This window comes from Astatotilapia calliptera, chromosome 20 (assembly GCF_964374335.1).
Source record: "Astatotilapia calliptera chromosome 20, fAstCal68.1, whole genome shotgun sequence".
Lineage (NCBI taxonomy): Eukaryota > Metazoa > Chordata > Actinopteri > Cichliformes > Cichlidae > Astatotilapia > Astatotilapia calliptera.
In genome coordinates this window covers 15,125,010-15,148,464 of record NC_137441.1, presented here as the reverse complement: position 1 = coordinate 15,148,464, position 23,455 = coordinate 15,125,010, and the positions used below count along the sequence as shown (strand labels likewise).

General features: G+C 42.6%; 1 protein-coding gene and 2 long non-coding RNA genes across 3 annotated transcripts in view; 2 read left to right on the top strand and 1 right to left on the bottom strand.

Annotated features, from left to right (window-relative positions):
• The first annotated feature begins 346 nt into the window (after positions 1-346).
• LOC145422989 (uncharacterized) lies at positions 347-3,706 on the top strand. Its single transcript, XR_013904130.1, has 3 exons — positions 347-513; positions 2,898-3,070; positions 3,404-3,706. It is a non-coding gene; the product is annotated as an uncharacterized LOC145422989 (long non-coding RNA).
• Positions 3,707-4,000: 294 nt separating this feature from the next.
• On the bottom strand, positions 4,001-5,295 carry LOC145422990 (uncharacterized). The gene is made up of 2 exons (XR_013904131.1): positions 5,065-5,295; positions 4,001-4,404 (listed from the first exon to the last, which is right to left on the bottom strand). It is a non-coding gene; the product is annotated as an uncharacterized LOC145422990 (long non-coding RNA).
• Positions 5,296-20,855: 15,560 nt separating this feature from the next.
• The window catches only part of samd10b (sterile alpha motif domain containing 10b), a 61,469-nt gene continuing 58,869 nt past the window's right edge, over positions 20,856-23,455 (top strand). Inside the window, exon 1 of the mRNA XM_026153894.2 lies at positions 20,856-21,173. Coding sequence (XP_026009679.1) covers positions 21,161-21,173 — 13 coding nt within the window. The 5' untranslated portion in view covers positions 20,856-21,160. The remainder of the gene's footprint in view (positions 21,174-23,455) is intronic.

Below are 23,455 nucleotides of genomic sequence, written 5' to 3'. Positions count from 1 at the left end.
TTTTCACTATGGAGTACCACAAGAGCCACGTGCATCAAAATAAAGAATTCTGTGCTTAAATAATGAATTGTAGAATAAATTCTGCATTTGTAAATTCATTTTTGAATTCCAATTTAATAAACTGCATTTCAAGAATCTTTTTCCATTTGCACGTTAATAAATTTCATTTCAAAATCCATTTCCCTTTCCTGTTCGCTCAGGGATTAGTTGCTGGATTAGCTGCTGGATTAGCTCTTCGATTAACAATTTCCTTGCCGCTATTCAAATTAGCCACACCGTGGGATGTAAGGAGCTCTCTGATTGGTTGGACAGATACAGGCTGTCTGCCTGGATTTTTCTAGCTCATAGCTTCGCCCTGCTAAGAAGCGTGTGTGCTTGTACAAAGGCCGTTCAGCCTCAGGGTTTACACTCGGCTCGACACGGATATGTGAAGAATGAAGGGACCCTGCAGCGAAACGGAGAGCGCAACCTCTGACTGAGTGCCTGTTTTCACAGTCTGACCACCTGTTGAAGGTAACGTGCTAACATGGCTAACGCTAGCATCACCGCACGTAGCCCCGTTATTTTAAGGTGATCTTAGTTTATGAAAATTTTCGTCAGTCCAGATGTTACCACATTACTCTGTGGTACTTGGAGTTAAAACAACTGAGGCAGGCTCATTAAAATAACAGCTATCAGTTCTCTCATTCCTTATATCAAGACTGGAGATCACACTACTGGTTTCAGTTCATTTAATATGTGAGTGCACAGATTCATTCTCAACTGGACATAAACGATGATCAAAGGTTGTATATGTGATGAAGTCAAATCCCAGCCTCTAACACAGTGCGCTGAATCTTAGCTTTGAATGTCCAGTATATTCTAATCAGTGCAATTTAAGCATTCACTGAACCTACAGTATCTACACCTGTGTGGTAAAGACACAGATAATGAAATTTAATTATTAATACAATATACATCACGAGAAACAAAAGCTGAAATTGATTCAGTTTAGTACTTTTCTCTCTATGCTCTGTGATTATAAAGGCCTTAAATTCTGTGAGATATATATATATATATATATATATATATATATATATATATATATATATATATATATATATATATATATATATATACATACACACACACACACACAGTGGGGCAAAAAAGTATTTAGTCAGCCACCGATTGTGCAAGTTCCCCCACTTAAAATGATGACAGAGGTCAGTAATTTGCACCAGAGGTACACTTCAACTGTGAGAGACAGAATGTGAAAAAAAAATCCATGAATCCACATGGTAGGATTTGTAAAGAATTTATCCGTAAATTAGGGTGGAAAATAAGTATTTGGTCACCTCAAACAAGGAAAATCTCTGGCTCTCACAGACCTGTAACGTCTTCTGTAAGAAGCTTTTCTGTCCCCCACTCGTTACCTGTATGAATGGCACCTGTTTGAACTCATCATCTGTATAAAAGACACCTGTCCACAGCCTCAAACAGTCAGACTCCAAACTCCGCCATGGCCAAGACCAAAGAGCTCTCGAAGGACACCAGGAAAAGTATTGTAGACCTGCACCAGACTGGGAAGAGTGAATCTACAATAGGCAAGCAGCTTGGTGTGAAAAAATCAACTGTGGGAGCAATCATCAGAAAATGGAAGACATACAAGACCACTGATAATCTCCCTCGATCTGGGGCTCCACGCAAGATCTCATCCCGTGGGGTCAAAACGATCATGAGAACGGTGGGCAAAGATCCCAGAACCACACGGGGGGACCTGGTGAATGACCTGCAGAGAGCTGGGACCAAAGTAACAAAGGTCACCATCAGTAACACACTACAACGGCAGGGAATCAAATCCCGCAGTGCCAGACGTGTTCCGCTGCTGAAGCCAGTGCATGTCCAGGCCCGTCTGAAGTTTGCCAGAGAGCACATGGATGATACAGCAGAGGATTGGGAGAATGTCATGTGGTCAGATGAAACCAAAGTAGAACTTTTTGGTATAAACTCAACTCGTCGTGTTTGGAGGAAGAAGAATACTGAGTTGCATCCCAAGAACACCATACCTACTGTGAAGCATGGGGGTGGAAACATCATGCTATGGGGCTGTTTTTCTGCCAAGGGGACAGGACGACTGATCCGTGTTAAGGACAGAATGAATGGGGCCATGTATCGTGAGATTTTGAGCCAAAACCTCCTTCCATCAGTGAGAACTTTGAAGATGAAACGAGGCTGGGTCTTCCAACATGACAATGATCCAAAACACACCGCCCGGGCAACAAAGGAGTGGCTCCGTAAGAAGCATTTGAAAGTCCTGGAGTGGCCTAGCCAGTCTCCAGACCTCAACCCCATAGAAAATCTGTGGCGGGAGTTGAAAGTCCGTGTTGCTCGGCGACAGCCCCAAAACATCACTGCTCTCGAGAAGATCTGCATGGAGGAATGGGCCAAAATACCAGCTACTGTGTGTGCAAACCTGGTAAAGACCTATAGTAAACGTTTGACCTCTGTTATTGCCAACAAAGGTTATGTTACAAAGTATTGAGTTGTATTTTTGTTATTGACCAAATACTTATTTTCCACCCTGATTTACAAATAAATTCTTTACAAATCCTACCATGTGGATTCATGGATTTTTTTTTTCACATTCTGTCTCTCACAGTTGAAGTGTACCTCTGGTGCAAATTACTGACCTCTGTCATCATTTTAGGTGGGGGAACTTGCACAATCGGTGGCTGACTAAATACTTTTTTGCCCCACTGTGTGTATGTATATATGTATATATATATGTGTATGTGTATGTATATGTATCATTTACAGTATATATATACTGTAAATGATTTTCACAGAGGTCTTAAAGTAGTTAAATCTCTGCTGATAGTCTGGTTGTTTATATTTTCACGTTTTTGTGTCTGTAGGGCTGTTTGATGACGATCTGGACTCCTCTGGGAGATGAGGACACACCCACATCTGTTCCATACTGCAGCCGTTGATGGTGTTACAGCTCTGAGGCAGCTTTGGGGCATCAGACGCACACACTGGAAAACCAGCACCTGGACTCCATGCAGGCGAGACGGCCTCAGTGATTTAGGTTCATAAGCGAGTTCAAACATTTCTGGCCTCTTATCACTTAGATTTCTTAGTCTTAAAAGTGAATGCATTTAAAGCAGGAACTGCACACTGAGCCATCAGAAGTTTGGCAGCATGAGTACTGTAAAGTTTTGTAGGGTCCTTGTTAAAAATTCCACAAGCACCACACCACATTTGTCATATAAAATTCCATTTTTTTACAGTACATTGTTGAAATTATAAACTATATATTCTAGTTATCCACTTGCCAGTAATTTTTGAGTAAATGGATGTCAGTGATAAATCAGTGGTGATTCACCTGCAAATGTTTTTAACAAACTTTGTTTTTTTGTAGAATCAGCAGCTGTGGAGAGATGCATTTGAATATCTTCTGGTTCCACTTTTCCTTACCTGAAAGCTGAGGATGGCTAATTCCTGACAAGGACACACCTCAGCACTTATCATGGGTGTTACATCCTCTGTGCAGCAATTCCAGAGAAAACGAGAGAGTAATGACCACTCATTAAGACCAGCCAGAAATCTGTCCCTTTCTGGCAGCTGTGGAAACTTCCAATAAGAGAGTTTGCATTCTTAGAACAATGCTGGGTCATGTGTGATGTGTCATCATATGAGGATATTACATTTTGACTTAATTCTTCTCAGTTAAGTGTTTTGATTGTTGTGCTGCAAGTTAAAACTCATTGTCCTCATGAGCACAGCATCTAACAACTCTCCTTAAAAAAGTCGATTGACTGAACACAATGGTTTCCAGTGGGAGATATATGCATCACTCATCCATGATACTGGTGAAGTCACCTGGATGAGTGATGAAATTATTTGTCCATGGACAATCCAGAGGAACTAAACTTTGTTGTTGTTTCTCTGGGCTCAATTTCAGCCTCAGGAGCATCTCTCAGAAGAAAACAGTTTTGCAAATAATAAGATAAAAAGATTGTTGAACCAGGTGGTATTCTCTGGAGTTTAAGACCAAACTCAAACAGTGAATCGAAATTAGACAAGTTCAGTATGACTGTGGCACATGATACAAAAGAATAAATACAGAAGAATAAAAACTTAGAAAACAAGTAAAAGTACAAATGTGTACAAGTTAGAGACTTCCTCAGTAAGTTTACACTCTTTTGGAGTGATTTTAATTGTGTGTTAAAGAAGAAAGAGATTAGGAAGTAAAGGATGAGGCCGTCTCTCCTGCATGGAGTCCAGGTGCTGGTTTTCAGGTGTGTGTGTCTGAGGCCCCAAAGCTGCCTAAGAGCTGTAACACCATCAACGGCTGCAGTATGGAACAGATGTGGGTGTGTCCTCATTTCCCAGAGGAGTCCAAATCGTCATCAAACAGCCCTACAGTCACAAAACCGTGAAAATATAAACAACCAGACTATCAGCAGAGATTTAACTACTTTAAGACCTCTGTGAAAATCATTTACAGTATATATATATATATATATATATATATATATATCACAGAATTTAAGGCCTTTATAATCACAGAGCATACAGAGAAAAGTACTAAACTGAATCAATTTCAGCTTTTGTTTCTCATGATGTATATTGTATTAATAATTAAATTTCATTATCTGTGTCTTTACCATACATTTGCCACACAGGTGTAGATACTGTAGGTTCAGTGAATGCTTAAATTGCACTGATTAGAATATACTGGACATTCAAAGCTAAGATTCAGCGCACTGTGTTAGAGGCTGGGATTTGACTTCATCACATATACAACCTTTGATCATCGTTTATGTCCAGTTGAGAATGAATCTGTGCACTCACATATTAAATGAACTGAAACCAGTAGTGTGATCTCCAGTCTTGATATAAGGAATGAGAGAACTGATAGCTGTTATTTTAATGAGCCTGCCTCAGTTGTTTTAACTCCAAGTACCACAGAGTAATGTGGTAACATCTGGACTGACGAAAATTTTCATAAACTAAGATCACCTTAAAATAACGGGGCTACGTGCGGTGATGCTAGCGTTAGCCATGTTAGCACGTTACCTTCAACAGGTTGTCAGACTGTGAAAACAGGCACTCAGTCAGAGGTTGCGCTCTCCGTTTCGCTGCAGGGTCTAGTGATGGGACGTTCTGTATCGAGGCTTCGGAGCGTGTGTCGAGTAATGGAGGGGGCGTTTCCGCGAAGCGCGTATCGAGGCTTGCTTCATTTATGGGAGGAGCTGAAAATGATGACGTCCGAAGCCTCGCTGCCCGGCTGTACCACGTGACTGGTTCATGAAGTGGTTCGAACTTTGCCGCGAGATATGACAGCGATATAAACCCCTCAGACTTCATTCAAAAATGTGGGTGTTTGATGGAGAGTTGCGGTTAGTGAGAGTTTGGAGACCGTATGGAGGTTTATGAGAGTGAGGAAAGTCAGGAGAGAATGGAGCCAGCTAAGAAGAGGAGGATGTCCTCCCCTGTGTGGGAACATTTTGATCTTATTCCTCCCAACAAGGTATGTATATTTTTCTAGAAGAGGTATTTTCATGATACTGATGGTGCAATACAATTTATGTTGAGCTGTCTTGACTTTTGTACAAGGTGAAGTGTTTGCTATGTGCCAGGGAGCTGGGATATAACAACAACACCTCATCCATGCTTAGGCACTACAGAGCTTTGCATGAGAATAAGGAGGACACCGATCGTGGAGCAAGATCAGGTGAGCCATCAAATGCAATGATAATATAGGATGCAGTAATGTTACTAAATGATATAACAATATTATACAACTGTTATAAGTTACGTGTGTGATATTTATATTTGTGCTTTATCTTTATTGTCTTTCCTCAGGAGAACAATCTCAAATAGATGAAGACCTGGTCAGCATGGTGATTGAGGACTCCCAGCCATTTAGCATTGTGGAGGACAAAGGATTCAAAAGATTTGTTAAATCATGCCCCCACTAAAAAGGTCATAAAAGCAGTGAAAATTTAGTTTTTACAGAATAAAATGTGAACAGGCAGGACTGAGGCTCAAAGCCTCAGTGTGTAGCTGTCCATACCTCAACGTTACAAAAGCACAACCACTGTCCACACCCCAACCACACCTCACCTCACAGTAAATGATCATTTCCATTTCAAGCATTTCCAAATAATCATTTCCCATACTGCCAGTATAAATATACACAGTATACTGCCATCACTACAATATACATGTTTTACACACTCCTTTTGTTGTTGACATTTACAGGCTGTGTGCAAAATGCCACACTCTTCAAATTCATGCCAGCTATTATTTTTACGTCCAGTAGGTGTCCTGCTAGAGCAAATGAAGCTTCATGAAGCTTCGCGTTGGGGTGAACCAATTGGATGAAAAGCTTCAGTGCTTCATGGGGCTTCATCTGTCCATCACTAGCAGGGTCCCTTCATTCTTCACATATCCGCGTGTGTTGTGTTGGGCTCTTGAATAAAACTCCCCGCTCAAGCGATAACGTGGAGCAACAACCATCTTTTATTTTAGCTTACTCTCGTCTGATTACATGCCATCATTTCCTGACTAAAGGGTAAGTACTGCCGCCTAGTGGCGCATGATGTACATCAATATAGATTACACCACATCCCCCTTACTAAAGTTAGGCTGGTACATTCTTTTGCTCTTCAAACAAAACATAACTGCATAATTTTTTTTTCAATACAGACATACCCCAACATTTCAGGAAACATAAACTCGGTATTTTCATAAACACTTTCTTTTCTCTTGTAACAGATGTCCAACCATTTTCCCTTTTAAACATGCTACTCTCAAAACCACAACTTAGCATTTGAAATACAACTTTTCCCTTTTCAAACAATTAGCTTCACAGATCAAGTCTTTTCGGTTTAATCACTTCCCTACCAGACCGGGTTCTAACCACACCTGGTGTATGGGGTGCGCTTGGCTCAGAAACAGTCTCTGTAGGAGTGGACTGGATCTGTTTTGCTTCGGTTTGAGTCTCTGTTTGCGGGATCGGCACAAGATGACTGTGGTTCCTTCTGATTGTCCCTTGGGGTCCACTGATGATGTACGATCGTGGAGTTGGGTGGACTGATGTCACTGTGCCCTGTGCTTTTGCATCCGTGATCCAGACTGGTTGCCCTGGCAACAATTTATCCAGTTCTCTTGTTCTATGTCTTTTGTTAAAACATTCGGTTTGTCTCAGCCGTTTCTCTCTCTCTGAACAACAAACCTGCTGAAAATCAGGCAGACGGGGCTGTAAGGTTTCAGGAAGCATTGGCAAGGTAGTACGAAACCTGCGCCCCATGAGAAGTTGAGCCGGGCTGTAGCCATTCGCCAGTGCTGTTGTTCTGTATGCCAGCAATGCCTTGTATGGATCGCTAGCTTTTTTGAAAAGATTCTTGATGGTCTGGACGCCCCTCTCTGCCTCACCGTTGCTCTGCGGGTACCTGGGACTACTGGTGGCATGCTCAAAACAGTAGTCCTTTGCAAAGTCTCTCATTTCTTGACATACAAATTGTGGGCCATTATCGGTAATCAATGCTTCAGGTATTCCATGGCGTGCAAATATTGACTTTAAATGCACAATCACATTGGCTGAACGAGTTGGGCTGAGTTGAGCAATCTCGACATATCTCGAGAAATAATCTACTACCAACAGATAGTTTTTGTCTTTTAGTGTGAACAAATCAGCTCCTAAATTCTGCCATGGCCTCTCAGGTAAACGTGTGGGCATAAGAGGTTCCCTCACATTAACTCTCTCCTGTATGCACAGCCTGCACTTAAGGACAAGTTCACTGATCTGATTACTCAAGCCTGGCCACCACACTGCTTGTCGCGCACGTTCTCTACACTTAACTACCCCTTGGTGTCCCTCGTGTATTTTGTCCAAAACTGCATTTCGCATGTTTGCAGGTATGACCAACCTTGTGCCTCGCAGTAGTAGTCCATTGTGTACACTCAAAACTGCTCTTTCAGACCAGTAGTGTTTTACCACTCCCTGCAGCTGGTTCCTGTCCGGCCAGCCCTCTGCACAGAACTTCATGACTTGGGAACAGACGCTGTCAGACTGTAGCTGCTCACGGAGATCTGTAAGGTATTTGCTGCTAGTAGGAAGGCCCTGCAGCACTGCGTCAACGTAAATATCGGTGTCCTCCATAAGATCATTGTCTCTGGGAATCACGCTGCCTGCCAGCAGTAACCGTGACAGCGTGTCGGCTGTGGTGAGGCTTTTGCCTGGAATGTGCCTTATAGTGTAAGAATACCTCATTAGGCGCATGCGGAATCTCTGTATCCGCGGTGGAAGCAAATCCAGGGCTTGTCCTCCAAGTAGGCTCACAAGTGGCTTATGGTCGGTCTCAAGCTCAAAGTGTAGCCCTAGAATAAAGTCACTGAATCTTTCACAGGCCCAGGTGAGCGCCAGCGCTTCTTTTTCCAGCTGAGCATAGCGCTGCTCTGTGGCTGTCAATGATCGCGAGGCATACGCGACAGGTGACCACACGTCATTGTCTTTCTGTAATAAGACTGCCCCCAACCCGTATGAAGAGGCATCTGCTGAGATCTTTTTGGGGTTTGTTTGGGTTGTAAAGCTGTAGTACTGGTGCAGATGACAGTTCTTGTTTTAAACTGTTAAACGCGTTTTGTTGCTCATGCCCCCAGTACCACATGTTTTTAGTTGAAAGCAAGTCTCTCAGTGGTTTGTCTTTTTCGGAGAGGTTTGGGATGAATTTCCCCAGCTGATTCACCATTCCTAAGAAGTTCCTAAGCTCACTCATGGAGCTTGGCTCTTTCATATTCTGCACTGCGCTAGTTTTGTCAGGGTCAGGACTCATGCCTTCAGATGACACAATGAATCCTAAGAATTTCACTGCTCTTTTGCCAAACTCATATTTTGACATGTTCAGGGTGACGCCCGCCTTCTCTGCACGGTCGAGGACAGCGTGAAGTCTCATGTCGTGCTCCTCTCTCGTGGATCCCCAGACCAGGATGTCGTCCATGTGGCACACGAGTCCCGTGAGGCCGGCTGTCACTTCCGTCACCATCATGTTTTGGAAATGCTCCGGTGCACTGGAAATACCAAATGGCAAACGATTGAAATGGTACCTACCAAATGGCGTAATAAATGTGGTGAGGAGAGCAGATTCTTTGGACAGCGGTATTTGCCAAAAGCCCATGTTAGCATCGAGCTTGAAGAAATACTGCGCACCTGTGAGCATGCCTAGCGTTTGGTCTACAGAGGGAAGGATATATCTTTCACAACACACTGACTCATTTAAAGGTGTCATGTCCACACAGATGCGGACTTTCTCTTTGTCCTTTTTGGGGGCTACGACCATGCCGCAACACCAGTCTGTGGGCTCTTCCACACAACTGATTACTCCCAACTGTTCCATCCTCTGCAGCTCTGTTTTGACTTTGCCCAGTAGTGGCAGCGGAACACGCCTTGGCACTTTCAGTGAATAAGGTTTAGCGTCGGGCTTCAGCTTAATCGTGTATGGTTTTTGAACAAGCCCGAGCCCATCACATAGTTTCGGGTACGCTTTCTTCACTGTCTCAAGGTCAACATTGTCCATTCGGGCAATTAGTTTCAGTCTCACAGAAGCTGTCCTGCTTAAGAGAGCTACACGCAGATTTCTGACTACATAGATTGTCTCTGTAGTGTTCCTGTCACTGTAGGAAATGTCCTCCTTTGTGGACCCAAGTACGGTCAGTGCTGCACCTCCTGGTCCATACAGTGGCTTTTCAGCTTTTTGCAAATGCTCATTTGGCTGCTTAATGTCTTTGAATGTCTCCTCTGAGATAGCTGTGACATCTGCCCCCGAGTCTAATTTAAATGTCATGCTTTTGCCTCTCACGCAGATTTTAGCAAGCCAGGGGTCTTCTCCTGAATCCAGTTCTCCTAGGAAAAGTTCATCTGCACTGTCTGCCACCTCATGCACAGCTGTAGACCTACAAACTCTCCCGTAGTGTCCACGTTTCCCACAGTTGTGGCATTCTGCATTTTTAGCTGGGCACTGTGCTGCTGGGTGCATCTGTGCTTTTCCACATTTAGAACATGTTTTATTCTCTTGTTTTGTTATTCGTGGTTTTTGTGGCTTGAACTGCTTTTGCTCTCTGCTTCCGAATTTATTTGGCTGTGATTTCCTGACATGCACGGCATCCACGGCTGTTTTGCCAGTGCTGCTTTCACCTCTTAGGTCAGTTTGCTGTCTTTTTATTTCCTCAGATTGTCTCGCCATTGTGATAGCTTTGGTTAGGGTCAAATCTTTGTTGAGCTGCATTCTCTCTGACAGTGATGAATCTTTAAGACCCACAACGAGTCTATCCCTTAAAAGTTCATCATGAAGTTCACCATATTCCCAGTTTTCAGCGAGAGCATATAGAGCTGTTATGAAGGAGTCAACTGTTTCTGCTGGCTGTTGTACTCGCTTATTAAACTTTGCTCTTTCATAAATCACATTCTTTCTGGGGACAAAATGTCTATCAAATGCGTTTCTGACCGCATCGTACTGCTGGCGCTGCCCGTCTGTTAGGTCAAGTCCCCTTAGCACGTCGTCAGCCTCGTCTCCCATGCAGTAAACTAATGTGTTCACTTGGTTAGCATCTGTTGAACCGTTCAGATTACTTGCCATTCTAAAATGCTCGAAACGTCTGATCCACTTCTCCCATTCTTGGGGCTTTGCGAAGTCGAACGGTTCCGGTGGCTTGATGATGAAAGTAGCCGCTGGTGGAGCTGCCATAACCGGGCCAGTTGCCACCGGTAGAGCTGCTGCTTGCTCCGTCGTGTTTGTCGCTAGCAGTTCGCCAAGCTGACGTTTTTTCAATTTTCTCAGTTCACCGCTTAGAGCAAGTGCACTTCTGACACCATGTTGTGTTGGGCTCTTGAATAAAACTCCCCGCTCAAGCGATAACGTGGAGCAACAACCATCTTTTATTTTAGCTTACTCTCGTCTGATTACATGCCATCATTTCCTGACTAAAGGGTAAGTACTGCCGCCTAGTGGCGCATGATGTACATCAATATAGATTACACCACAGCGTGGAGCCGAGTGTAAATCCTGAGGCTGAACGGCCTTTGTACAAGCACACACGCTTCTTAGCTATGGAACGCCAGGACTGCCATAATGAATTAATTAAATACACCATTAAATAATTAATTAAATGTGGCAATAATTAATTAAAATTGGAATTAATTAATTAAATAAATAGTTATGATATATGTAATTAATTAATTATTGACACATTTAATTAATTATTTATGTATTTCATGTTTTAATTAATTATTGACACATTTAATTAATTAATTATTGACATATTTAATTAATTATTTATATATTTCACATTTTAATTAATTATTGACACATTTAATTAATTATTGACACATTTAATTAATTATTTAATGATATATTTATTTATTTCATTTTGGCAGTCCTGACGCCTGGCTCTCATCATGAAATAATTTTATCTGTCAGCCTCACCCATCAAACTCAGGGGGCGGGGTTAACGCTGATCGAGTCAAAACCATTGCTTTGGCCTGGTGGCCATTGTTTCTAGCACACAACCGGCATGTGGAAGCTAACAGAACTGAGCTTTGAAAAACCCTGTTTGTGTGTTACCAAATACCGTTTTAATATTTTTTTAGCCGAGAATGTAGTGGTTTAATCTTCATGTGTCTGGTCGGTTTGTCAAGATACAGCCTCTTTGCAAAAGTGTTTCGATGATTTCGGAGATGTCGTCCCAGTCTCACGGCAAAGCGTGGGATAGACCCGCTCGCCTCGCAAGCAATCCCACCGACAAAGCGCAGGCCCCGGTACACAGCTGTAGTAACCCCCGCTGACTTCTTTTACTGAGGTTATATTTATCGGTGTTTTATTTCCTGATGTTCTTATGTGTCCTACGTGTTTCAGTCGCCAATTCTGAATTATAACTAACATTAAAAACATGTTTAAGGAGGAGAGAGAGCAAATAAATCTGTTTAACATCTGATCTTTGGGTTTTTGTTCAGTAATCAGCATGACCTGTGTATAAACACATAAAAGAGATAACGTTGGTGTTTCCGTCATGTAGTAACTGCTGGCTTTAACTGTACAAAGGTTGTTCGACACTATGAAACACATACAGACTTCATGATGTTCGGCTAATATTTTTATTGTGAATATTAATCATGCTGACCTCGCTCTGTACACCACGCAGCGAGGTCAGCATATCCACGATATCCTCAGCTCCATGAGTTAACAAAGTTTCCCAGCTGACTATCTAACTGCCAACTATTCCAGAGACGTGAAAATATACAGCATAAAGAAAAGTGTAAGAGACTCAGCAGCAGATTAGAATAACAGTTTGTGGCGTGAATAAGACACGGCGGGACCACGAAGCAACGTTCAGAGTCATCTTTATTTACATCTCACCACACCACAACACCCCCAAACCCCTCAGTCCCCGTGTTTTTAACTAGGCGGGCGTGATTAAGGATGCCGTGCAGGTGCGTCCGCCCTCCCTGCACGGCACCGCAGACCACGCCCCACCACATACCCCCATCGCCCGATTGAGGCCGGGGAGCCATCCGGCCGAACCTACTCCCCCACCGCCAGTGGGAGAGGGAGTCAGCCCGGACAGCTGGCACCCCCTGGCCCCGGCCAAGCGACGGGGAGGTGCGAGTTCAGGCGGCCGCCCGCGAATCCAGCGGCGCAGGCAAAGCTGGTTCGGAAGTCGGACACGTGACAGGTGCACCCGGCGCGGCCGGCACAAGCGTGAGCCCCAGCTCACAGGTGGCTGGGCAGAGGTGTGGCGTGTACAGGCCTCTGGTGGTGGTGAGGCCGTTCTGGCGAGCACGGCGATCTCAAGCGTGGCGCCCGCCTCGCTCGCCAGTTCCACTCGAGCAAGCTCCCCTGGCACTGGGACCTCCAGCTCCTTGCGCGGCCCCTCCGTCACCGCTGTCGCTCCCTGCTGGAGCAGCCCATAGCGCGACTCCTCCGTCACTACTGCTCCCTCCGCCGCCACTCCCGGCTCGAGCAGCCCCTCGTGCAGCTCCTCTTTCTCCAACCGGCGCAGACCCTCGCGCACCTCGTCTGCCGCCTCCGGTTGGAGCGGCTCATCCACCACTCCCGGCAGGAGCAGCCCTTCACCTGGCTGTTCCCCCTCCTCCGGCAGGCGCAGATCCCCGCGCGCCTCGTCTGCCACCTCCGGCTGCTGAGGTGCCTCACGCGGCTCCTCCACCGCTTCACTGTCCTCGGGACACACCTGTGGGGGTGGCGCCCAGGCCCAGAGCAGCGCCGCCAGCTCCCCAATCCTTTCCAGGTGCCGCTCGGACTGGTCCTGCAGCTCTTCCTGCTGGCGACGCACCTCCGCCGCCTGCTCCCGCTGGGCGGCCGCCATTTCGGCCACCCTCTGGGCCAGCTCCTCCATTCCCTGGCTCCGATATGGACCCGCCGTGCTGCCTCCTGGGTTTCGGCACCAATGTGGCGTGAATAAGACACGGCGGGACCACGGAGCAACGTTCAGAGTCATCTTTATTTACATCTCACCACACCACAACACCCCCAAACCCCTCAGTCCCCGTGTTTTTAACTAGGCGGGCGTGATTAAGGATGCCGTGCAGGTGCGTCCGCCCTCCCTGCACGGCACCGCAGACCACGCCCCACCACACAGTTATACATTTAATAAATCACCAAATGAATCCAAGAAACGAGCAAACCTGTTCCGACAATTTGAATTTGTATTCCCTCAGCTGCAGACTCGCTGCTGTTTAAATGTTTGAAAAGGAAGATTAGATATAAACAAACGTCAAACATAGACTCAGTCTGCCTTCACATTTGATATGAGGCCAGCACGTATAGTGGCCTCAGCAGGCTATTACTGAAATACACGTGCTATATCATAAACTATGATATAAACAGGGAGGTCCTATTAACATGTTTAGTTTTAAAGGACACCTTCCTGCCTTTAGTCTCAGTCATGAGCAGTATTCGTTTTCTTCTAACATCCAGAAGTCTGCACAATGTGTTTCATAGTTTGTAACAAGCCTTTGACAGGTAAACATAACATGACCGAAAAAGCAAAAAAAAAAAAAAAAAAAAAAAAAAAAAAAAGAGAGAGAGAGAGAGAGAGTGTTGACATAAGAAGAGAAAATGCTCTCAATTATGGAGACAGGCAAATGGTTCATTTATGTTTGATGTGTGTTTATTCCTCCCTAAATATCGTCGGTGAAGTTCGCCATGCACGTCAGATTTTTCTGCGCATTTTTATACCTCTGCCAACAGAGAGAGAAAAAAAAATCACATTCTAACAGACAGCTGGTGCTTAGAATACAGTTGAATAACTATTAAAAAACAGATGATATTTAGATGATAGTTCAGTCTAACACATGTGCCAGTGAACCATTAAACGTCTGTGAAACTATGCAGTTATGAAACGTAACTTTAACCTCAGCCAAACCGATTTGCTCAGTTGTAAATAAAACAGCGAAGTAAACGTGACCCGACAGACAGAACCTGAGTGAATGAAGTCCAGCGTTTAACCACTGAGAGCTAAAACTCAGCTGAGGTTTGAAAGCTGTGTGCTGGTGATTGGACATCAGCCGCTGATGAAGCTGTTCGCCTATAAAGTGCTCTGTAAGGAAACAAGCTCCAGCAGCTCTGCGCTCGGGGAAAATACTATATTTACTTATCTTGTGCAGTTAAACTGTGACTATCACCAGGTAACTAGGCGTGTTTCTTGAATTAGCAGCAGGTGTTAAACAGCTGGCAGATGAGGAGGAGGATGCATGCAGGTAAACTGAGGGTCTGCTGAGCTGATCGCTGGTTTCGTGAGAAAAATGTCAGCTCGTTCTTTATGTTACAGAAGCACAGAGACACAAGACCAGGCGGAAAGAGACGATCGTTCGGTGAAAAAGAGAATCTGCGAATGCAACATGTGGAACACGGAGAGTGGAATATGTAAACAAACCGGTTAATGTACCCCCTCGGTGCGCTCTGCATGCTAACTGTTAGCAGAGCTAGTGAAATCTCTGAAAACATCTGAGCACTTTTGCAAACATGTTCTATGTTGACAACCTGACCAGACATACGGCGCGACATTCGCGGCTAAAACACTGTTAAAAGTGTAGCTGGTGACAGAAAAACGGCCTGTGATTTGATCTGCATTCTGGGATAACTGGCTGCCCCAAGTCTACACAAGCAATCGATTATCTAGGATCGACCTGTTTTGACTTACTTTGCACGGCAACCAATCAAATGTTAGAGAAGCTGCATGGGCAGCGTTAACCCCGCCCCCTGAGTTTGATGGGTGAGGCTGACAGATAAAATTATTTCATGACGAGAGCCAGGCGTCAGGACTGCCAAAATGAAATAAATAAATATATCATTAAATAATTAATTAAATGTGTCAATAATTAATTAAATGTGTCAATAATTAATTAAAATGTGAAATACATAAATAATTAATTAAATGTGTCAATAATTAATTAATTAAATGTGTCAATAATTAATTAAAATGTGAAATACATAAATAATTAATTAAATGTGTCAATAATTAATTAATTACATGTGTCATAACTATTTATTTAATTAATTAATTCCAATTTTAATTAATTATTGCCACATTTAATTAATTATTTAATGGTGTATTTAATTAATTCATTATGGCAGTCCTGGCGTTCCATACTTAGCAGGGCGAAGCTATGAGCTAGAAAAATCCAGGCAGACAGCCTGTATCTGTCCAACCAATCAGAGAGCTCCTTACTTTCCTCGATGTGGCTAATTTGAATAGCCGCAAGGAAGTTGTTAATCGAAGAGCTAATCCAGCAGCTAATCCAGCAGCTAATCCCTGAGCGAACAGGAAAGGGAAATGGATTTTTGAAATGCAGTTTATTAAATTGGAATTCAAAAATGAATTTACAAATGCAGAATTTATTCTACAATTCATTATTTAAGCACAGACTTCTTTATTTCGATGCGCATGGCTCTTGTGGTCCTCCATATTTCACATGTACCAAAATACTTCAATACTTCAACTCCCTGATGAATGAAAAACAGATTCACCACCTTTTAAAGTCATCAAAGTGTTTAGTTTTTTTCTCAAAACCTTACTGCCTTTGGAAAAAGTCTTAAAAATGTAGGCTGAATGGGAAGTGAACATTTTTCAGGCATAAAAATGAAATGTGAAGGATTTTTAACTAAATGAAATTTGAGAAAAGCAAAATAAAACCACCATAAAAGACAAAGAAAATAGATACAGTCTGTGAACATAGAACCAACTAAGGTATAGTCCAGTAAAGTCACAGTACAAACATTCAGCACCCACTTTATTAGGTATTAGGCACAGTAATCCAGATATCTAATCAGCCTTTCACATCAGCAGCAACTCAGTGCATTTCAGCATGTAGACATGGTCAGGACAGGCTGCTGAAGTTCAACCCAAGCATCAGAATAAGGATGAAAGATGATCGAATGTGGCATGGTTGTTGATGTCAGATGGGCTGGTGTGGGTATTTCAGACATTGTTGATGTACTGGGATTTTCCTCCACAACCATCTCCAGGGTTTACATGGAATTATCTAAAATGAGAAAACATTCAGTGACCAGCAATTCTTAGGGTGAAAATACCTTGTTGATGTCAGAAGAGAATGGGCAGATTACTTTGAGCTGATAGAAAGGGAGAAGTAACTTACATAACCACTCATTACAAACAAGTTATGCAGAAGAGCATCTCAAGCGCAACAGCAACAGAAGACTGTGCTAGGTGCAACACCTGTCAGCTAAGAACGGGAAACTGAGGCTACATTTTGCACTGATTCCCCAAAATTAGACAATGAAAGATTGAAAAACACTGAACTCCAGTGGCCTCCACAGTCATCAGATCTTAGTCCAGTAAAACAGCTTAGAGGAAGGAGAAATTTGGATGAGCAGCTGACAAATCTTCTGCAGCTGTGCAATGCTATCATCTAAACATGGAGCAAAATTTCTAAGCACATTGATGAATCTATGTCACAAAGACTTGAAGTATTTCTGAAGGCAAATGACGCTCCACCTTGAGGCTTGCAAGGTGTAACTAATAAAGTAGCAAGTGAGTATATGTATAGTATATGCTTGTGTGTAATTAACAGCGCCATGACATCAACCTGTGACACAAGAGTATGTATTTCTATTTTTTTCCACTTAACCTTTTCTGAGAACATATGTTTATATTAGCTTTCAGCTGAAGATGAGGTTCCTGTAGGTCTGTCACTGTCAGTGAAAAAAGTAAAATGTTTGAAGTAAGTAATTTGAAGTAATTTGAAAATACTCTCCAACAATGCTGCAGAGTGTTAAGGAAAGTGAGAGACACAATAGCAGTGTACAGTGTAGACAGAGACCAAATAGAAAGGCTAATGTGAGTGGGGAAATGTGTTAATTAAGAGTTAGTGAAAATGAAGTTCCTGATGTGAGAACTGCACCAAAGCGATGGAGAAAAACTGTAATTAGTAAAAATCTGTACACAGTACCTTAAAAATCATTGTATTTAACCCATGGACACATTACTGGCATCATTGACATTCAGCCACAAGGATGACATTCTTGATTTGCTTCATATACAGTATTTAACGTAAACATAAGACAAACAAGAATAAAGCTCTTCTGTAAGACTTCAAAGACCTTTGCAGTGGTGTGGAATGAGGTCATGATCCCCACGTGGTCAGCAGAGTCAATTCAAACAGCAGAGTTCAAGAAGGTCATTAAAGAGACAGCAACATGGTTACACTGTGCACATTTGCATGGGTGTGGCTACTGTGAAGGAGGTTGTGGCATCTGAATTGTGTTCCATCCCTTCCTCCTTCTGCACATGAGCAAATGTATATGTGCATACATGTATTGCATGTGGAGCAGGCGAAAAGAGGTAGTGATCAGGGAGTGGTAAAGGGAATATATCTCTCAAATGTGTCTGTCATCTTTTGGTCCACATCCGGAATAAATCTAGAAAGGGGACGCAACACTTTCAAAGGAGGCCTCTCCTCAATATGCACACAGAATTGCCAAATACTCTCCCAAGTCTTTGATTAGGAAAGCAGCTCAGGGCCACAACTTAACACTATAAAGTGGATTCCTCTCTATCATCTGCACTCATCTCAGTGGAGTAAATAGCTTCCTATGGGAATTCATTAGATTGCTTTCACTTTCACCAGAAAAAAAAGCATCCCCCCTTTCAGATCACATTAAGTGTAGAGAGAAGACGACTCTTCTGTTTTACTGATATCCAACCTCTTTGAATCTTTTCTGTTTCTGAGCCATTTAGATGCACCCAAGGTTTATCCGGTCTTCCCTTGGCTGCCCTTCTCTATCCATTTTACTGTTGTATTTGGCACTATTATTCTTCACTGCCAACTCAGGGACAGCCGCTCACCATGACACCAGCTTTGGTGAGGCTGATGCCACACTCCACTATCAATAGCTTCTCTGTGCTTCTTGAGGAAGGGCTCTCTTTCTCCCTCTCTCTTTGAAGGGAGCTCTAACACAAGTCCAAGACACTCCTTTTTCATCAGCAGCTGCAATCTGGTTGTTAGCGGTACAAGCATACTGCTTGCTGCTGTTGTTTATGTTGTTGGAAAGCTCTGTCTGCTTTTCAAAAAGTGCATTTTTAAATGGCATGCGTGGATGTGTTTGCGTTTAGATTTTGCTAGTTTTGCACTGTCCGAAGCAAAAGAACCCAAAGAAAACAAATGGCATGGAGTTAGGGTTGATAATGCTGGTACAGCATTATCAGAGAAATATTAATGGTTTCATATATCAGTTATACTGAATATTGTATTATAAAATAAATGGAGGCAAACACTCTCTTAGTCACCATCACTCTAACCTTTCACTGATACTGCTTATCTCACTAAAAATGCTTTAACAAAACTCTCAGCTTGTGCTCCTGCTACCGACTGAAGAATGAATTATAAAAAGTAATGAATGACTACAAACAATAACACTTTTCATGCCCCTTTGCTGTTGTTCTCTTCTTTATCTGCACTGAGATACCTCTACTCCCTCCCCCGCAAGAGTTACTCATACTTTAGCTGCTGTGTTGCTGTCACCTGAGACCCTGTGGTTCTTAGCAAGTTTGTCTCTCTTGATCTCTGTTGGACCCGTTCTATTCATTATTCAGCACACAGACCACCCTCTGAATTAAAGATGCAAGGGTTCAACTGCTCAATTTTTTTTACATGACAAAATGTCCTTACAGGCATAGAGAACACACTTCTAAATTAAGCTCTGACTCTGTGAGTGTGAGGGAGTGAATGCAAATGTGTGTGTGTGCATGTGTGTGTATGTGTGTATTAACATTATGTATACAGTAAATCCGTGCATGTGTGTGTTGGCGTGTCTGGCAGGCTCACTCCCAATCAGCATGTATTTTGGTGAAGCCCTGATGGACCAGCTAGTCCTTTGTTCCTTGTTGTTCACCCTTTGATGATCCAGTGCAGTGCCTGAGCTTTAGGGAGGGCCCCCATCTTCTTCCGCAGACTGATGGAGTCTTTCAGGGACATATCTCTCGACTGTTCTACACACACACAAAAAGCACTGGTGCAGAGCAATCTGCATGTATCTGAATGCCAGCAGAATCAATTAGTCGGATATGCTGTGAGATTATATTGACAAAGACACGTTCACAACTTTCTCCCATATTCTCCGCTTTGAAGTGAAGCTCGGTTGTTTGACGGGCAAATAGCAGCTGACGTGGATGTCTACAGGGGGATGGCTGTTTTTAGGTTTTGCTGCCAGAGGATCTCTCCACATTTCTGCTTCTTGGTTTGTGGTTTGAGACCTTCTGCTCACATAGATGGTAGCAAAAACACGTACTTAAAATTTCTTCTGTTCTTTCCACTCAATGCAGAGGACCAGTTTTTGCACGCACACAGACACACAAATAAACTAAATGAAACACTTCATTCATCAGCGTACTATTGTGAAGGCAAATAAAGATCCATAATGTCTTCTCTGATTTGAGTGGCTCTAATGTAGTGATTTGCACATTTGCCTAACAAGCAAAAGATCTGGTTTGGTTCTAGACACAGATCCCTTGGGAGGAGTGCGGACAGTGATAGATTTACTGATGGTTAGAAGAAGTGTGCTAATAATGGCAGGGAAAGAACGAACGGATGAAAAATAACATATCTATTGTAAAGTCTTTCAGCACTTCTTCACTCTATATTTGAACTACATTTAAACGTTTAACAAAATTGGTATGAGGAAACATGTTTAATATAACAGGTAATATCAATATTGGAGCAGTCCCAAAACAATCAGATTAAATTTAGGCAAAGAAAGTTACAGTGACAATGTGGCTGCATAATTTTCTTTAGATAACATTTGTGTTGGTAGCTATAGTAAAAAGTGAGCAAAACTCACTGACTATACTGCCCCGCTGATGCTGTTTTCATTTTGACCGTTCTTCTTCCTCCTGTCGGACCCTTAGTGAAACCACAATGCTGCAGTATATGATAACCAGGCTTTCTGTAATGGGTCATTTTATCCGATTGCTGTCCCAGTGTGCAGAACTTGGAAACTTTAGGTTGAGGAAACTAGAAGGTTTCAAGCAAACATCAGAGAAAACTTCTATATTATTATTATTATTATTATTATTATTATTATTATTATTATTATTATTATTATTATGACAATAACAATATAGTTGGAAGACGAAAGTTTTTCTGGACATTTTTAAGAAAAAGGTGGTGGGGGGTTCTGTGTTATGTGAATCTCTATCGTCGCTCGTGATTTAACAAAAAAGAGGCGTGGATGTGTTTGTGCGTGGGGTGAGAGAGAAAGAGAGAGAGGGAGTGAGAGAGAGAGCGGCGTCTGTGTCCTATAACAGCTGGTGTCGGGGCGTAATGACCTTTTGTCTCCAGCCGGTCAGGTACGGAGGGAGGGGGGGCGGAGATACTGAAGGAGCAGTTTCATAGCGGACTGGTCCCGGCATCCCGGAGACCAAATGGCCGTGAACCGACAGAGAGGAAGAGTGTGATCTAGGTTTTTCTTTTCTCCCAGTACTAACAGCAGTAAGAGCTGTCTCCATGCTCACATAGGTTAGAAGGGGCAGGAAGCGCTCTTCATCTCTCACGCTCAGTAGCCTACATTTTATCCGTCTGGCAGAAGAATGAGAGAGTCCTGTTGACACCACGGAGAGATACACGCTGAGACCGACTATGGCTGTGGACGGTAAGAGCGCCTACTATTCCCTTTACTAGAGCATCTTACCCATATCCACAGTGGGTATTCATACGGGGCATGAGCTGGTCTCTAACTGTGACTTTATAAGCTACTTTGGGGTTTTCTTTGACACCATATCACATTTGCACCACATCTATTGTTTTTTATAGAACATTTATGATGCTATTTTTGGTAAAGGGAAATAAAAATGCCTTTAAGTAGCAGGAAATGTTTCTATGGAGATTATTTTATATATGTTTTCTTTATTGTGGAATAGCCTCTAGATTTCAACTATCCTCAGGAAAAATAAATGAATAAGTAAATCTGCAAAGTTGTTTCTGACAGGATTTCAGGTAAGAACTTTTCAAAATAAATGTGGATTTAGTCTTCTCTGTCATGTTAAATTTACCTTTGAGAAAAAAGACTTTTAAACTTGCATGTAGTCAAAAATACCCAGCTGTAATGTCCAGTTAAGTAGCCAAAGTCTTTGTTTTACAGGAAAGAAGACTGTATTGGAGGTTCAGTGTTACCCATGGTTTCTTTGTACTTGATTGTATTTGTCCAGCGTCTGGCTCACCTGAATACATTACCAGCTGAAGAATAACAATGATGCTGTATTCTTTGTTATTCATGCTTTTGTTTTGCTGTTACACAAGTATGAAATATGACTTCATCAGTCATGTAAGCACAATAACCCACCCCCATCCTTTCAAAGCACCACCAACCCCACCCCTCACAAAACAGAATTTGTTGCTTTTAGATCTGGATTGAAAGGATGGCATACACTACAAAGAATGGCAATCCATAGCTCTCTCTTTTCTTTTAAATCTGCTGATTGATCTGATGACTGTTCTTCATTCATTAATTACTGTTTGTTTTATGAAAAGCTAGAAAAGAAACTGATAGTAAACTACAAAAGCCGTTTAGCAGCTTTGTTTTGCTTGGAAATATGACTGAAATTTAGATTTTGCGTATCAAAGTGATGTCTTTAAAAACCAAAATTCCCCTGAAAACATGTTGAAATAAATCCTACCCATTTTTTCCTTTTGTTTTTGTTATGAGGTCACATTTTACGCAGCCTCAGCTCAAAACAAATTTCTCTTTGCAGAGCTCTGATTGTCTTCCCCCCCCCACCCAGCCCACTTACCCTAGCTTCAGGGGACCAAACGAATTAGACATTAATATACTGTGCAAAAAAAGCTCTTCGGTGTTTTTTTGAATTGTTTGTACCCTTGTTTTTTGTCCTGCCACTTTCTCTTTCCCGCGCTTGGGTGGTTGGTGTTAGCTCCAGGCTAACTAACTTAAGTGAAGCCTAATCAGAGCCTCTCTTTGCTCAAGGGCAATAATGTGTGTGAGAGCGTTGGTGTAGTGCCAAGTGGGGTTTCCATCTGTCCTCTGTCTACTGAAGCAGGTTAGCTCTTCATTAGCATGATTGCAAGGTGGAGGCTCAGTCAGATATGCATACGTGCATACTGACACATTGGACAATCCATAATTAATCCATAGTTTACTTAAGCATCATTAATTTACTCAGAGCCTTGGGCGCTGATGCCACCCTGACACTGCTGTGCCACTTAAACTTTAATGAATATGGGTCCAAAAAGACTGTATCACTGCTTGAAGACATGCATGGGGATGACTATACAGCTAGGAAACGATATCAGACTTACTAACATCTGCAATAAGTTATAGGGCACGGATACTTATTTAAGAAGATTTTGTCTCTCATTTAAAACTTTTAGAAAGAAAGTTTAAGAGTCTATTTGAGGAATTTAGATAATTGTTAACCGAGTTTACATCCAATTTGTGAACTGTGATTACTTTCAGTTGGGTACGTACAGAACCAAAGCGACACTGACTGATAATGCATTGCATTGATTTTCATATGCCAGGAGACTTTAGTGTTATTGTGAGGTAGGCTCTCGGCAACCGGCCTGTGACACTATCATTTACAAGAGCTGATCTGCATTTTAAATGGTATAATAGACATTTTGCCTCATCTTCATGTAAATTGCTGAGGGAATTACATTTTTCTCCTTGCTGCCTGCTGCACAGCAAGTCAAGCTATATAATTATATTCCCCTCTACGTTAGGCAATTCCGATTGGATGAAATTCATCAGATGTTTGCTTAAATCATCCAGGACATCTGGCTCTGTTGTCATATCTGAGATAAGCAGCCATACAAATGATCCAAGTGGGCCACTGTGCCGTCCAGTGCTCATTGTTTAGGATGAGCAGGATTTTTTTTTCTCCAGAGGAGAGGACAGCAGGCTTCATCCCATGTTCACAT